Below are 14,515 nucleotides of genomic sequence, written 5' to 3'. Positions count from 1 at the left end.
AATTTCTTTTTGCAAATAGGAAATGGGCAGTTAAAACGCGTTGCAAAGGACTATGAGACACTAAAGGAAGATTGTTGTAATTAAATAAGTAGTAACTCTGAACTTATTACAAGTGTTTACCCATGTTCACCGTCACCCGTTTAATTATTCCAATAATTCCTATAGATTTAACAGTCCAATTCAAAAGGCTTCAATTTTTCATTAAAGTTAGTTTCCCTATAACAATAAATAGGCGCAATTGCAAACATTAAAAGTAGAAAATCAAATTCCTCGCAAGAGAAAATACCCGTGAAAAAAAAATTTGCGTACTCAAAAAACTAGTGACTACATAGTCAAAATTTAACTAGCTGAATGCAAAATTGAACTGCAGAGCTAGTAAAATGTAGAAATGTCATATTATAACAAATACAAATATAAAAAAGAAACATTTGTGTTTTCAGAACTTTAAATAGTTTTTTTTTTTTTTTCTTTTTAAATTCAATAAAACCAAATAGAAGATATAATATGATTGATTTATATTTTTTGCATTTAAATACCGAAAGATTCATTTCATTTTGTGTCCTTACCGGGAAGCTGATTGTGAAACGTCAAAACTAGTGCGCACTAACTTTGTAGCCGAAATTTTTAAACTACATCGGAGGGGAGATTTCAACTACTTTTGTAGTTAGATTTAGCCAATCAAAATCCCTTGACTACGTAGCCACTAGCTTTGTGAATGCGACCAATATTTTTTTTTTTAATTTTACTTAAACACTACTTAAAATTAGGTAATTAAAATGAAATTTAAAACACATATTCTACCTATAAACTAGTTAAAATTAGAACAAACACAGCAGCAAGTCTAACTATCTAACCTTTTTCGTCCCCATCCCGACTACCCACTATCAAGTGCCGATTGAAGCCACCAAAACTGGTTCTCCTGCTTCATCCTATCAGTTCGGTCAAGTTCGGACAGAGCCCTACTGAACCTAAGGAGCTCTGCTCCGCCTTGTGCCATGACGTCCCGACTGTACACAAGTCGTCTATCCATAGTCGTCTGACGTGGTAGCAGAACTGCCAATCTATCCTACCTGTAAATTCTCGTCGTTGGGATAGAACGCCCCGAAAATTCAATTGTTGGTCGAAGACATAGCTCTTGAAATGTGACCTCGAACAAGTTTTATCACGAAACTATCAATTCTGATTCAAGCCCCTCTTTTATAATAGTAATACCCGAAAGAAGATTCGGCTGTTCGATATAAGCCGCACGAACATCCGCAACTTCTTCATCTGGGAAAGGACAACGCTGAACCACACAGGACAACTTACCTTCCACTCTGGGGTCAAGCCAAATGCAGTAAAACAGCCGTTTCGTCAGAGTGAAGGCTCCCCTGGCCCTGGTCAGAGCAGTATTTATATGTCTGTAGAAATATAAATATTGATCTAACCAGATAGTCCAACGCACTAACCCTCACGCCATTGTTACAACTCCCTTAACAATAGACAGCGTTTCCTCTCGTTCCTCTTTGTTCTTTTGATTGTGAAAAGTTAAACAATTAACTCGTTAAAGTTGATATTTTGATTTAACCACGAGGTCAAAGCCACGGATAATAGTTGTATCTCATGTATTCATCTATTAAGGTTTTTATGATTCTATTCCCTCACTAGGGTTGCCGCTCAATGTCTTTAGCTGTACTTTACTACTCTTTTTAAATTGTTAAATAATCATTTTGAGTAAATTAAAAACATAAAACATTTAACGTGACGTGGAATTTCAATGTTTTTCGTGTATTTTTCCAAATTATCCAAATTTTGGAAATGAAGTGGAGTGATAACCAAAACTCATTTATATGACAGTCTAGATTTACGCACCATTATATGCACCAAAATAGAATAAAATTTCCCCTGATTGCAAAAATGTGTTTGCAAGACGTTTTGGTTGCAGCCTTCTGCCTGCCAGACATATTTTAATAGTTTTTCAACATAAGAATCCCAATAACTTTTTGCTATGTATATCAGAAAATTTGTCTAATTAGAATGTGCATGTTAGAAGATCTTAGGGGTGCATTTTTAATTGTTAAATATCTTCAGTTTCAATGTCTTCATTTTCGTTTACAAAGAAATTTTCAATGGTTTAAGGAGCAGCAACCATGTCTTTGCTCCAATTAAACATATACATACATAGTTTACTCAAGGTTTTACAGAAATATTTAAAACTTTTAATTAAATTTGTGTTTTTATTTTTTTTTCTGAAGTAAGTTTGCAAGTTTTGTTGTAAAACAACTTATTTTGTGCTTTGTTTACTTTAAGGCCGTTGTTTAATATAATGTTCAACTTTCTCAAAGCCTTTTGAAAAACTTAAGGCAAGAATAATTTCCTTCTTGGACAAAAATAAATTTTTGAGCGATAATCAATTTGGATTTCGATCAGGAATGTCTACCGAAGACGCTATTTTAAGGCTGTGTACTCAATTATATAGCAGTTTAAATTGCAACAAAACTACCATGGCTCTTTTCGTTGATATGACTAAGGTTGACCAAGACGTTCTGTTAAACAAACTGTATAATGCTGGTTTTCGTGGTGTTATATTTAAATGGCTTTAATCCTACTTAAAGGAAATAGAACAAAAAGTAAATGTAAACGGAACTTTTAGCAACTCACTTCCTTTAAAAAATGGAGTCCCACAAGGCTCCGTTCTCGGTCCATTATTTTTCTTAATTTATATAAATTCTCTTTTCAATCTTAAATTAAATTGTTCCCCAACTGCTTTTGCAGATGATATAGCATACACCTATCAGTTTAATACTACTTTTGAATGGGTGGTCAAATTGAAGAAGATTTAGAAATCCTTAGGACATGGTTTGCTGCTCATAAGCTTATTATAAGCGAGAAAACTAAGTTAGTAACTTTTAAACTTTCTGATAACAGTCTTTTTGATTATAACTTTTGATTTCATGCCCATAACTGTAAACAATTTTGCTTACCTATTCATAAATGTGGTGAACTTAATTTTTATTCTCATAGTTTATGTTCCGATAGTTGCTTTAAAATTGAGTCAGTGATGAAATTCAAATACTTGGGTGTTCAAATCGGTTTCAAATTAAATTGGAATATTCGCTTGAAATCACACATGATGTTGGTTATTCGTAAAATGTACCTCATAAAACCATTTTGCTCGGAAAAAGTGTTAAAAGTAATTTATAACGGTCTTGCGCATTCAAAGCTTCAATACGGAATACGTAGAACACATTTCTCCTTTTTTTTCACAGTTACAGCTCCAAAACTTTTTAATAAATTACCGTTATTTATAAGACAAACTACTTCTTTTAGATCTTTTTTGAAAAAAGATAGAGATTGGCTATTCACACATGACTATGAATGCATCGAATCCTTTTTGAGAACCTTATCCTATTAAGAAGCACAAACATACATAGTTTAAATATTTGCTTGTTGTTTTTATTTTTTGTTTACTGGATATTATTTTTGAATTGTTAAGTTTATTTTTTGAAATAATTTATTTACTTAATTTTAGCTCAATTTTTTTTTTTTGAAATAATTACTCTGATTGTCACCCCACATCAGATATTACTTGAATTAATTTATTTGGCGTGTCATTCAACACTAACTTTTATAGTTACCGAATGTTCACTAATTTCATTCAATCTAAAAACATTTACATATATTGTATCTAGCTTTAAGTTTGCTTGAATGAATAAAAATTATCTATCTATCTAAAAAAAAATTCCTTGAAGTTTTGGTATATTATTATTTTGCTTACACTTTTTAGGAAAAAAGTTGTTAGGGTTTTAAATTGAAAAAATATTAAAACGCATCTTGGAAGCTGTAACCGCAACGTCTTGGACACCCATTTTTGTAAACAGGAGATTTTTTAATGTATATTTCATGTGGCTATCATTTCGATCTCAAAATCGGAAAAATTACAGTTTTCGTTTTCGCTCCACTTCCAGACTATTTTTTTGAAAAAAACTAATAAGAGGCAACATTGCTAATTATTTTCTTTTAGTGAGAAATTTGCGTTTTTTCCCCAGTTTGTACATAATAACAAATTCAACTTGAATTTAATTAATTAATATTAAATATTGACAATCAGCTAAGTGATCTTATTATACTTGCTCTTGACAATAGTCAAAATGCCAGTCAGTCAAAAATTGCATGTTTTCACTTTAAGCAAGTGTCTTCTTTTTCGCTCACCGTAAGAGTTTACTTTTCAGTAGAAATTAACTTATTTTTGGTTAAAATAAAATGGTGCTTTTAAGTGGTGTTTGATGGAAAATTAATACATTGGATTAAATTAATTTGTACCTAAATAAATAATAATATTTAGCTGCCCAATATTTTTGTTTTGTAAACAGTATGGAGTAACCGCTATTAAATATATAAAATACATTTTTAAAATTGTCTTGTTTGATAGCGAATAACTTTACTTTTTGAAAACAGCCAACAACTTAGTTATGAAAACCTCAAAACAGTTTTAAATTAAAACATGTAGACTATGTTGCACGCTTTTACTTGTTGCAAGACCAAGAACAGAAATCCACTTCAACTACAGCTGCAAAAATATAACAAAAATTAATCAAAATAATAACTCAGGTGAATTTTAGTCTTTTCTTGGTTTTATTTTGTAAAATAAAAAGTTATCCATTAAAATCCTAACGCTTAGACCATCTTCCTAAGAAGTTTGTTGATCTTGTCTTCGCGGTTACCGAAGTCACCACCCTCGACGTAATGGTTGTTCTTCTTGCGCCAGCCTCCGGTGGGTGTGTTCAATTTGAAGGGCCACAGGAAGTTCGATGCGTACTTGAAGTTCTTGCCAACGGTGAAGATTTCATGAACTAAATCCTCCACGCACTGGATGTCGTACTTCTTGCTCATCTTACGTTCGATAACGAAGTTATCTGTGATTGGAATGCGCTGCTTGCTGTGCTTAACGAATCCACGTTTGTAGATGAGTTCGCTGACCGACTTCAAGTTGGGGTATCCCCAGGTAATGTAGGGTTCAGCAATGCGCAGCATGTTGATGGTGGCCTTGTTCAACTTGATGAACACACCGTTGTTGATTTGGCGCAGACGGAACAGCTGGAGGACCTTGCGTACCTTGGGGGCAACCTTGTTGATACTGCACAGTAAAGAAAAAAGTAACAATAAATTATCAAGAATTTTAATTGTTGCCGGCGCATAAACTAATTAGACAAGATAAGAAGAAAAACACCTACCCACGAATACGAATAACGAAAGCCAATTTGCTTTCTCCAGGAACGTAGTATTGTCCCCTGGCTTTAGCCAAACGCTTCATTTTGATTTCTCTGCGGTCGGCCTTGGCATATTCATGCGAGTATTTCTCAGCACGAATAAGATTCTCGCGCTTCCTAATGGCAATAACAGCGCTACGCTTTACCTTCCTCTTGGTGAGGATGGCACGTCTGCTGATGCGCTTCTTGGCGAACTTCAATTTGGATTCCGGGACGGCCGGCAGCTTCTTAGCTGGTGCGCTGGACTTTTTCTTGTCTGCGACAGTCATTCTGCAGATGAAACATTATTTAGCATTGGATTTTTAATTGAATAAACAATGAAATTCATCAAAATATCATATAAAATCACTAACCTAAACTTGTCACTATGCACGTTTTAAGAGAAAAGGAATTGGCAGAAGGAAGTTGATGTGAAGGTTGGTGGGCCTGGTTTTTTAGTACAGCGCCATTTTAATTGGGAAGTGTTTCGAAATAAATTATAAATTTAATGTAATAGATTGTTGTGGCATGAGGATGGAAACGTAATGTAGTTGTCTGTCTTTGTCTTTGTTCGAAAACAACTAAAATAATTTATTAATTTGCAAATATTTTTGATGATAAAGGTTTTTACGATAATTTATTATTATAATAACTTTCTACAGTTTGGGTGTTTAATTAATAAAGTGTTTGTTTGGTTTTTTCATTAATAGATCCGCCAGTTATGATCTTTTAACAAAATTAGGCCGAATTAAGTGGGCAAGTGAATAAAACAAGTGGCAAAGACAAAAGAAAGGTAAGGAGAAAAAAGGAATAATTAAAACGTTGTATAATCTGTTAACCTATTCCTAATTCCTAAAGTTATTAGTTGATATTAATTGGTAGACCTTCTTTTGGGTACTTCTAAAAGCAATAAACATCACAAACTTGACGTGGAAAAGTGATCGCATTTCGTTGAACTCATCCGAGGACCATTTTCCGCTGCGTCTTTTATTTTATGAGGGTAAGTGCCAAGCTTCAATTTATGTTTATTATAGTAATGTCATTTTATACTAAAAGATAATCCAGTGTTGAAAGTTTTAACTATTAAATTATTTATTTATATTAAGGGTCTATTTTGAAATATAGAAGTAAAGTTTTGAACTACTTTCCAATTTGATCCTCTTGGTAGCGAATTGCACTTTTCACATCCATCTTTCCATAAATGCATAAATTAATACGGTGTCTAATTGTAAGTTAGTCCAAGTTTCTAGTTTTGTAAAGTTTTTGACAAATTCCTCATTGTTTCGGCTGTTTTCCAATTTATTGCATTATTTCTGAATCTTATTAAATTTGGATGTAATCCTGACTTGGTTTTGTGTTACGTTGAAAATTACGTTTTATATTAAAGAAAATACTGCCTAAAAATTTGTAAACTTGGTGCGGGTTCCAATTAGTTTGTTTGTATTCGAAATACGCGTTTTCTTGGTTGCTGTACAACTCTGTACAAAAACTCATCGAATTCATCTTCAAATTACGAACTTCGTTACATTTCCCTAAAGTTACTAAAACCGTTAAGATTCTAATAAGTTGATTGACTCATAAAGTTCTAGTTGGACTCATTGAGTTATTGTGAAACATTAAAACGAATTTTGTCTGCTGTTTAGGTTCTAAGTAGCTGGAACCTAGAATTAAGAGTTAGTTTGTTCAGTGTTTCAACTTTTATCCCTAATTATTCAAGCTTGTGTATCCTTAAATGCGTTAGATTTCGATTTATTAGCACCAATGAACTAAAGCCTCTAAAAGTTCTGTTAAAAACATAACCTACCGAGTTACCTCATGTCAGTTCGTACTACATTAGTCATACTCTTCAGTAGTTCAGAATCTTCCCCCAAATTTAAGTATTCTCTTACATAAATCAGCTCTTTTAAAAAGTGATTCAATGTTAAAAACTTAAGTATGATTCAAGCTGCATCACAAACAGGGCCGACCCCAGACAATCTTGCGCCCTGTGCAAGATTAGTAGAAAGCGCCCCTTTTTTATATTTTCACACACAAACTGATACAAGCATAAGCCTTTCACACATTACCCAGAAGGTAGGCTTTCAGTGTCTGTTTTTGTTATTGAGGTATCCCAAGGAGCCCTAAATCATAAACTTAAATGCAGCGATGAAATGAACAGAGTAAAACGTTAAAACTTGGAAACTTACTTTTCTGGCATTACATTTTGCAAATTCAGAAATGAGAACATCACAGTCTAAGGAATTTAATAATTCCATTTCAATGAACATTATAGAAAAGCCTACCAATCTCTCGTGAGTCATGGTGGCCCCAAGACAATTTTTAATAATTTTAAGTTTAGAAAAACTACGTTCTCCTGAAGCTATAGAGACCGGGATTGTATTTGGAGAGCAAAATCTTCAAGGTTTGAACTAAAAATTAAATTTAGCATATCTACACTTGAGCTTTGTAGTGTAACAAGCGAGGATATTACGGTTAACTCTTGAAACAATTCTTCTCCATGTAATTCCTTAAAACTACCTAATGTTATAAAATTATGCAAATTAAGGCATAAGGCACATACATTTTTATTTTTTAAACATCCGCTTATGTTACATACAAATGAAAAATTGATGTTATGTGTATCAAGCTGTTCAAACCTTTTGTAATTGATTGAATGGCTTCATTAAGAATTTTGAAAAAAAAAATCTACTTTAAAGCTTTGTTTCGTGTCTGATATAGTTTGATTACATTCATCAGCATAAATTCTTTTTCTCCGTTGAAATCGCAATAATGAAGCTTCAGGAAACAAAAAATCAAATGGGGTGGCGCAACAGTCCGTTGTGAACCAGGGCCTAGTGACTTACAACTCTCAACCATTCCTGTGTGCGAGTACTGTTGTCAGGAATGGAAGGGACCTACAATTTAAGGCCGAATCCGAACGGCTAGTTTGAGAAAGCACTTTTTCATGACAAGAATTACTCTTGAAGGATTTGTCAATTCCTCGCAAGAGGCAGTACCCGCGAAAATTAATTTTTTTAAGTTAAGCTGGCACAGGCAGGGATTGAACCCAAGACCCCTTGCATGACAGTCCAACGCACTAACCATCATGCCACGGGTACTAAAGCTTCAGGAAACATATTTAGTATTTCTAGGGAACTAGCAATAAGCTCGGTTAATTGAATAAACCTACCTATTAAATTTTTCATCGGAACGCATTAAAATTAAACTGTTTTTTTTTTTGTATTTTCTAAAACTTTTATGCCAGTTAAAGGCCTCAATGCTTCTAACATGCTCTCCCATCTAGTTTTAGAAAAGGGTTTCAAAGTATAACTTTTAATTTGTTTCGTATAAATATCCCACTCGTTGTGGAACTTGAAAAAAAGGTACACAAACTTTGAATTGTATCGAAAAATTTAACTGTATACAATGAGCACCGAGCAGCATCATTAACCACTAAATTTAAGGAATGCGAGCATGGAACAAAAAATGGTCCTGCTTCCACTGTTTGAATTCGATTCTGAACACCCGCTTCTTTACCTTTCATATTCGAACCATTATCATAACTTTGGCTTCGTCAGTTTCTTATTAAAATTCCATGTTACTCAGCTTGTCTAAAATCAACTGAGTCAGTCACACTCCGGCCTTGTCTTGTCACAAAATACATCGCTTCTATTAAAAACTGTTATCTATTTATTTAATCTTAATTAACCAAGAAAGAGAAAAAACAATTGAAACAATCTGCATTCTGCATCAGGCTAGATATACATTGAAAGTAGACTTTACAACAGTCATTAACTTAAAAAAATAAACTGATCAGATTACATTATCTTTCTCCTGGTAATGTGCCCCCAGAATTGTGCGCCCTGTGCATTTGCACATATGCTTTGTCCGGCCCTTATCACAAACCAATTTACCTTGGTGTTTGATAACGGCGCTAGGCGCCCTATTGAGCCTTCACCGATTGACTTGACACTCTACATCTGTTGAAATTCATACACAAATGGACGTTCAAATAAACAAAACAAACTTCAAGAAAAACTATAATTTATAAACATGAATAAATGGAGACTACAATTAAAAAACAAAACGAGTAAAGAACAAAGTTAAGTAACGCTGATAAAGTAATCGCAACTTTCGCACATCGTATTGAGAATTGCTCCGCTTCCATTCGATGAATTTTGTTCCACAAAAAAGTTCAACATCTGACCACAGTTCAATTCATGTTGGGCAAAAGTCTTTTTCAAAGTCTCTCCAAGAAGTAGAAGGTTTCCATTGAAATTGAACCTAAGGAAACAAAATTTCAAAATGATAAACTTATTTAAAAGACTTCGAGAAGAACTTTAAATGACTTACGAAACTCCACATTGGCATACGACTAGCTTGGTGTCTGGATGGAGTTTCATCTCAGACTTTTGGCACACTGGGCAGAATACAATTTCGTCATTATTGTCACCGACATTTATTAGATATTCCTCTTCATCTTCCATTTGCTGGACAAACCACATGTTCATCTCGTCAATTAACTCTGTGTAGATGAGTTCTTGTAGATCAAAGTCAGTTTCTAGGTCGGCTAATTCTTGTCGTAGGATTTTACTCACAAAACTCTGGAAAATCAATTCAAATTAGAAAAGTCAAGAATGGTCAATCAACTACACTTACATTCTCTCCCGGTTTTCCTACACAACGGGATCCATCGAATTTTGTTTTTCGGGCTTCTCTGACTCGGATTCGACACTTCTGTTTGGTTGGTTAAATGATTTGATAAATTCTTTGTTAGGACTTTTTTCAAAATTGAAATGAAAACATACCTCTCGTAGTAATTCACGAAGTTGTGGGGAACCGAATTGAAATTGTCTTACTTTCGCGGCTTGCCGTGAATGTTTCTTTTGTTCAACACTGGTGTTGAAAATTGGGCTCGTTGGACATTGAACATAAGACATTATCAAAGAACTAATGAATGTTCATGCGAAGTGTATTAGTTTGTGTTTTGAATTGATAGACTCAATAGAAATTGTTTAATTGTACAAAAATATCAAAATATAAAAAAAATCCAAATCCGAAGACAAAAACAAACAAAAATAATTGATCAAAACTTTTAAAACAAGCGCGAGCGCGATAAGTGACAATCAAAATCAGCTGTGTTGTGTATTGTTTTCCAATTGCATTAATCTAGTACATTGAATGAACCGGAAGTTAGAATCGGGTGTGTTCGTTGATTTGTTTGTGTTTACATCTTATAAAGGTGAGTAAAGACTAAAAAGAATACAATATTGACTACGTTTACATGACGTGACTTTGGAAGTGAGTTTTGTGCATTAAGGGAATTTTTAATCGACATATTAATACATACTTTGTAAATAAGGAAACAAGTAACATCATTACAGGGTAACTGTCCTTTACAAAAAACGAATGTTCACATGTGATTTTTTTCTTTATTTGATAGATATGCGGACAAAAATAATGTTTACAGCAATGCTCAACGTTCCATTACCGCAGGATGAATTTTGACTCGCTGTTTTTTATTTGATAGATATGTGCAAATAAACAATAACTATAGCAATTTCAGAGCGAGGAAACATTTATTTCTATTTTAAATTTCACATTCACTATTCACTTTTTCACATACAAAACAATGGTTGATTTTGACATATCTTCTCTTTTTTTGGTCGGTGTTGCCGTACTTGTTTTTTTTTGTTGGGGATTTCTTTGATTTTAGTGCTCAAATGTATAAAGTACTTTGCATATACCCAAAATCGCACCCACCCCAAATCCTAAAGTGACCCCAAGCAGGGGGGGTTAAACAAATTGTTTAAGGCTAAAGATACGGAATACAAAAATAAAATATTTTTTGTATGACTTAAAGATGTTTCCTCACCTTAATATTTAAAACATATTCTATTGAGACCTCTACCTAACTGTAAAAAAAAATCAGAAGGAAATTCGTGCTGCGGTAATAGAAAGGCGCCCCAAAGCACAGCTTCTGTGGTTCTATAGCTGTCACCACTTAGAATTTTAAATGTACCGACCGATACATGTCTTAAAATATACTTAAGAATTATAATAACTCTAAGTACGACATTTAAATTATTGACGTTACCATTCAACTAAAAGTGAGCTTAAACGCTAAATAAAATTAAGTTTTGAAAAAATAACATGATTTTCGATATAAATTTACACAATTTGGAAGCGTTATTGAGGCTGACTATGAATAAATCAGTTGACAGCTGACAAATTCCATTAGGGTAGTTTTTTTGAAAAAACCCATGAACTTCAAATGTCTCTTTAGAATATACTGTCATCAAGAAAGTTCATTGAAGACTACATCTTAGACAAAACGTCAACGTCATGGACAGCTATAACCTCGATGTAGTTAAGAACATCAGCGCTGAAATTAAACGAGGAATAACTCTTGCAAATCGATGTTTCTTTGGACTTAGAAGGCAATTGAGTAGTAAAATCTTCTCTCGAGTATCTAAAGTCACCATCTATAACACGCTCATTATCCCAGTTCTCATTTATGGCTTGAACCTTGTCAAAGAGTGATGGGAGTGTCTTAGGATGCTTCGAGAAAAAAAAAATTCTTCGAGGTATTTTTGATGCCGTCTGAATAAATGGGGAGTGGAAGAGAAGATACAACGAAGAACAATGACCTGATTAAAAGAATAAAAATCCAACGAATAAGATGTTTGATTTGGAAATCAACACTCCGGAATGTCTTTGAATCCAATCCATAGGGACGGCGCAGTGGAGGAAGACTCAAGTGGCGCATGCAGCAACTTGGCATGCCAAATTGGAGACAGCTAGCTAGGGACCGAGCTGGCTGGAGATGCATGTTGGTTGAGGCCCAGGTTTGTGTAGCGCCACCTTAAATAATTAAATACAGATATTAATTTTAAATTAAAATTTTATTTTTTTTTTAAAAACACCCATTATATTTTGTAAAGCTGCGTATATTAACTTTGTAATGTGTCCGCTCTCTGTGATATTATCCAAAAGTTCGGGTACGAATTTAGACCAATTTCGTATTTTTAACCTCAAGTACATCCTGTTCTCCTGATTGATACCTTCTTGACTCAGTTTCTTGGTTCTGCTTACCACTTCTTTCTCTTTTTAACTAATAAACAAAGTTTATTTACTCAAAATGACGTACACTTGATTTCCCATTAGAGGTTTTTCATGTCAGGGTAATATCACCCAATAATGAGCCTCATCTTTCCCCAAAAACCACCAACTAATTGCTCACAGGATTTGCTTTGCTGAAGACCAAGACGAGAACTTTTCAAAATAAAATAGTTATATGTATAAATTGCACAAGCTACATAGGTTAGGTTAGGTTAGAGTGGCTGTCTAGATATCATTGACACACGTAGACCTCAAGGGTCCATTGTGATACCACTAATGAGGTTACTCATGGGAGTAATGAATTTAAACAAACCATTTTGTGCTTTTAATAAAGTTAGAGAGACGTTTTGTGTCAATATTTGCCAGTTCACTGGTATTATCGAAGAAGGGATTACCGAGAAAGTAATTCCTTCTAATGGAGAGTGCTGGACATGTACATAGAAGGTGTTGGACTGTTTCCTCTTCCTCCTCGTCCATGCAGCTTCTACAGAAGTCATTTGTGTAGACCCCTAGCCTCAGAGCATGTCTACCTATGAGGCAGTGTCCCGTTATTACTCCAATTGTAGAGCTTATACTTTGTCTGCTTAGTGATATCAAGCCTTTTGACCGTTTTAAGTCAATACTTGGCCATATTTGCTTGGTTGCCAGGCAGGTGGTACTTCGTGACCATCTAGTATTTGTTGTTTCTAAAGCATATTGCTTGAGAAGATATTTGCATGTAGCAAGTGGTGTTCCTATGTTATGTTTTTGTCTAACATAAGGCAGAAGTGTTCCGTTTTTGGCGAGCTCATCGGCTTTGCAATTTCCCGGAATGTCTCTGTGGCCCGGCACCCAAATGAGGTGAATGTTAAACTGTTCCGTCATCTCCTTCAGAGATGATTGACAATCGTGGACTGTTCGAGAGTTTGTGGAGACAGACGCGAGAGATTTAAGAGCGGCTTGGCTGTCCGAGAAGATACGTATATCCTTACAAGATATAACGTTTTCTTTGAGCCAGGATAGTGCTTCTTTTATCGCCATTACTTCTGCCTGGAACACACTACATTGATTGGGAAGTCTATAGGATAGACTGAGATTCAGTTGTTCTGAAAAGATACCACTTCCAACTCCGTGATCGGTCTTTGAACCGTCAGTGTAGAAGTGTACCGCATCGTCTTCCAGGGGTCCCTCTTCTTCCCAGGAGGATCTTGAAGGGATGGACACATGGAATCTTTTACCAAATACCATTTTTGGGGTGGTATAGTCTAAGCGATCTGGGATAGATCTGAAATTATCTAGAATGGTTGTATGTCCAGTATTGTTACTGGTCCATTGAGAGGTGGCTCTAAGCCTTACACATGAGTTGGCAGCCACCTTTTTAGAGAAGATGTCAAGTGGTGTTAGGTTTAAAAGCACTTCCAGTGCTGCAGTTGGTGTTGTGCGAAGTGCTCCTGTGATGCACATACCTGCTGACCGCTGGACTTTAATGAGTTTATTTAGATTTACCATCTTATCCAGTGCGTCCACCATACGACGGCTCCATAAATGAGTATCGGCCTGATTACCGAAGTGTATAGCCAGTGGGTTATTTTTGGGGAGAAGCCCCATTTTGATCCTATGGCCTTTTTACAAGTAAAAAGCGCTACAGTAGCCTTTTTGACTCTTTCATCAATATTTGCCTTCCAATTTAGTTTTTTGTCTAAAATGAGGCCCAAATATTTAGCTTGATCGGAAAAGCTTAATGGTATTCCTTTAATCTTTGGTGGGCTAATCTGAGGAATTTTATATCTTCTCGAGAAGAGTATTAATTCTGTTTTGTGTGGGTTGACGTCCAATCCACATTGATTAGCCCATTTAGTTAGCCTGTTTAGGGCATTTTGTAGGAGTTCCGAGAGAACTTGGGGGTGCTTCCCAGATACGGATATCGCAACGTCATCAGCGTAGGCAATCACCTTGAAACCTTCTGTTTCCAATGTTGTAAGTAAGTCGTTTACTACCATGTTCCATAAAAGAGGCGAAAGGACTCCACCTTGGGGAGTGCCCCGATTCACCGATCTGGTGGTAGTAAAACTTCTCATGTTAGAAATTATTGTCCTGCTTTTGAGCATGAGACTTATAAGATCTATGAGTGACTTCTCTAATTTCAGCTTATCCATTGCTGTTGTGATCGCCTGGTAACTGACGTTGTTGAAAGCTCCTTCAATATC

The 14,515-nt window shown here is 34.9% G+C and overlaps 2 protein-coding genes across 2 annotated transcripts; both read right to left on the bottom strand.

Moving 5' to 3' along the window:
* Positions 1 to 4,603: 4,603 nt before the first annotated feature.
* Positions 4,604 to 5,759, bottom strand: LOC129941774 (60S ribosomal protein L7). Its single transcript, XM_056050501.1, has 3 exons — positions 5,603 to 5,759; positions 5,214 to 5,519; positions 4,604 to 5,116 (listed from the first exon to the last, which is right to left on the bottom strand). Exons 2-3 carry the CDS (start codon positions 5,516 to 5,518, stop codon positions 4,657 to 4,659), a joined length of 765 nt encoding a protein of 254 aa, XP_055906476.1. The 5' UTR covers position 5,519; positions 5,603 to 5,759; the 3' UTR covers positions 4,604 to 4,656.
* Positions 5,760 to 9,234: 3,475 nt separating this feature from the next.
* LOC129939586 (RIP-like protein) lies at positions 9,235 to 10,352 on the bottom strand. Its single transcript, XM_056047654.1, has 4 exons — positions 10,016 to 10,352; positions 9,867 to 9,944; positions 9,561 to 9,811; positions 9,235 to 9,491 (listed from the first exon to the last, which is right to left on the bottom strand). The coding sequence occupies exons 1-4, from the start codon at positions 10,145 to 10,147 to the stop codon at positions 9,311 to 9,313; spliced, it is 642 nt and encodes a 213-aa protein (XP_055903629.1). The 5' UTR covers positions 10,148 to 10,352; the 3' UTR covers positions 9,235 to 9,310.
* Positions 10,353 to 14,515: the final 4,163 nt, after the last annotated feature.

The sequence above is a fragment of the Eupeodes corollae genome, chromosome 1 (assembly GCF_945859685.1).
Source record: "Eupeodes corollae chromosome 1, idEupCoro1.1, whole genome shotgun sequence".
NCBI classification, from domain to species: Eukaryota; Metazoa; Arthropoda; class Insecta; order Diptera; family Syrphidae; genus Eupeodes; species Eupeodes corollae.
Note: the sequence above shows the minus strand (reverse complement) of the source record. Positions and strands in the feature narration are given on the sequence as shown.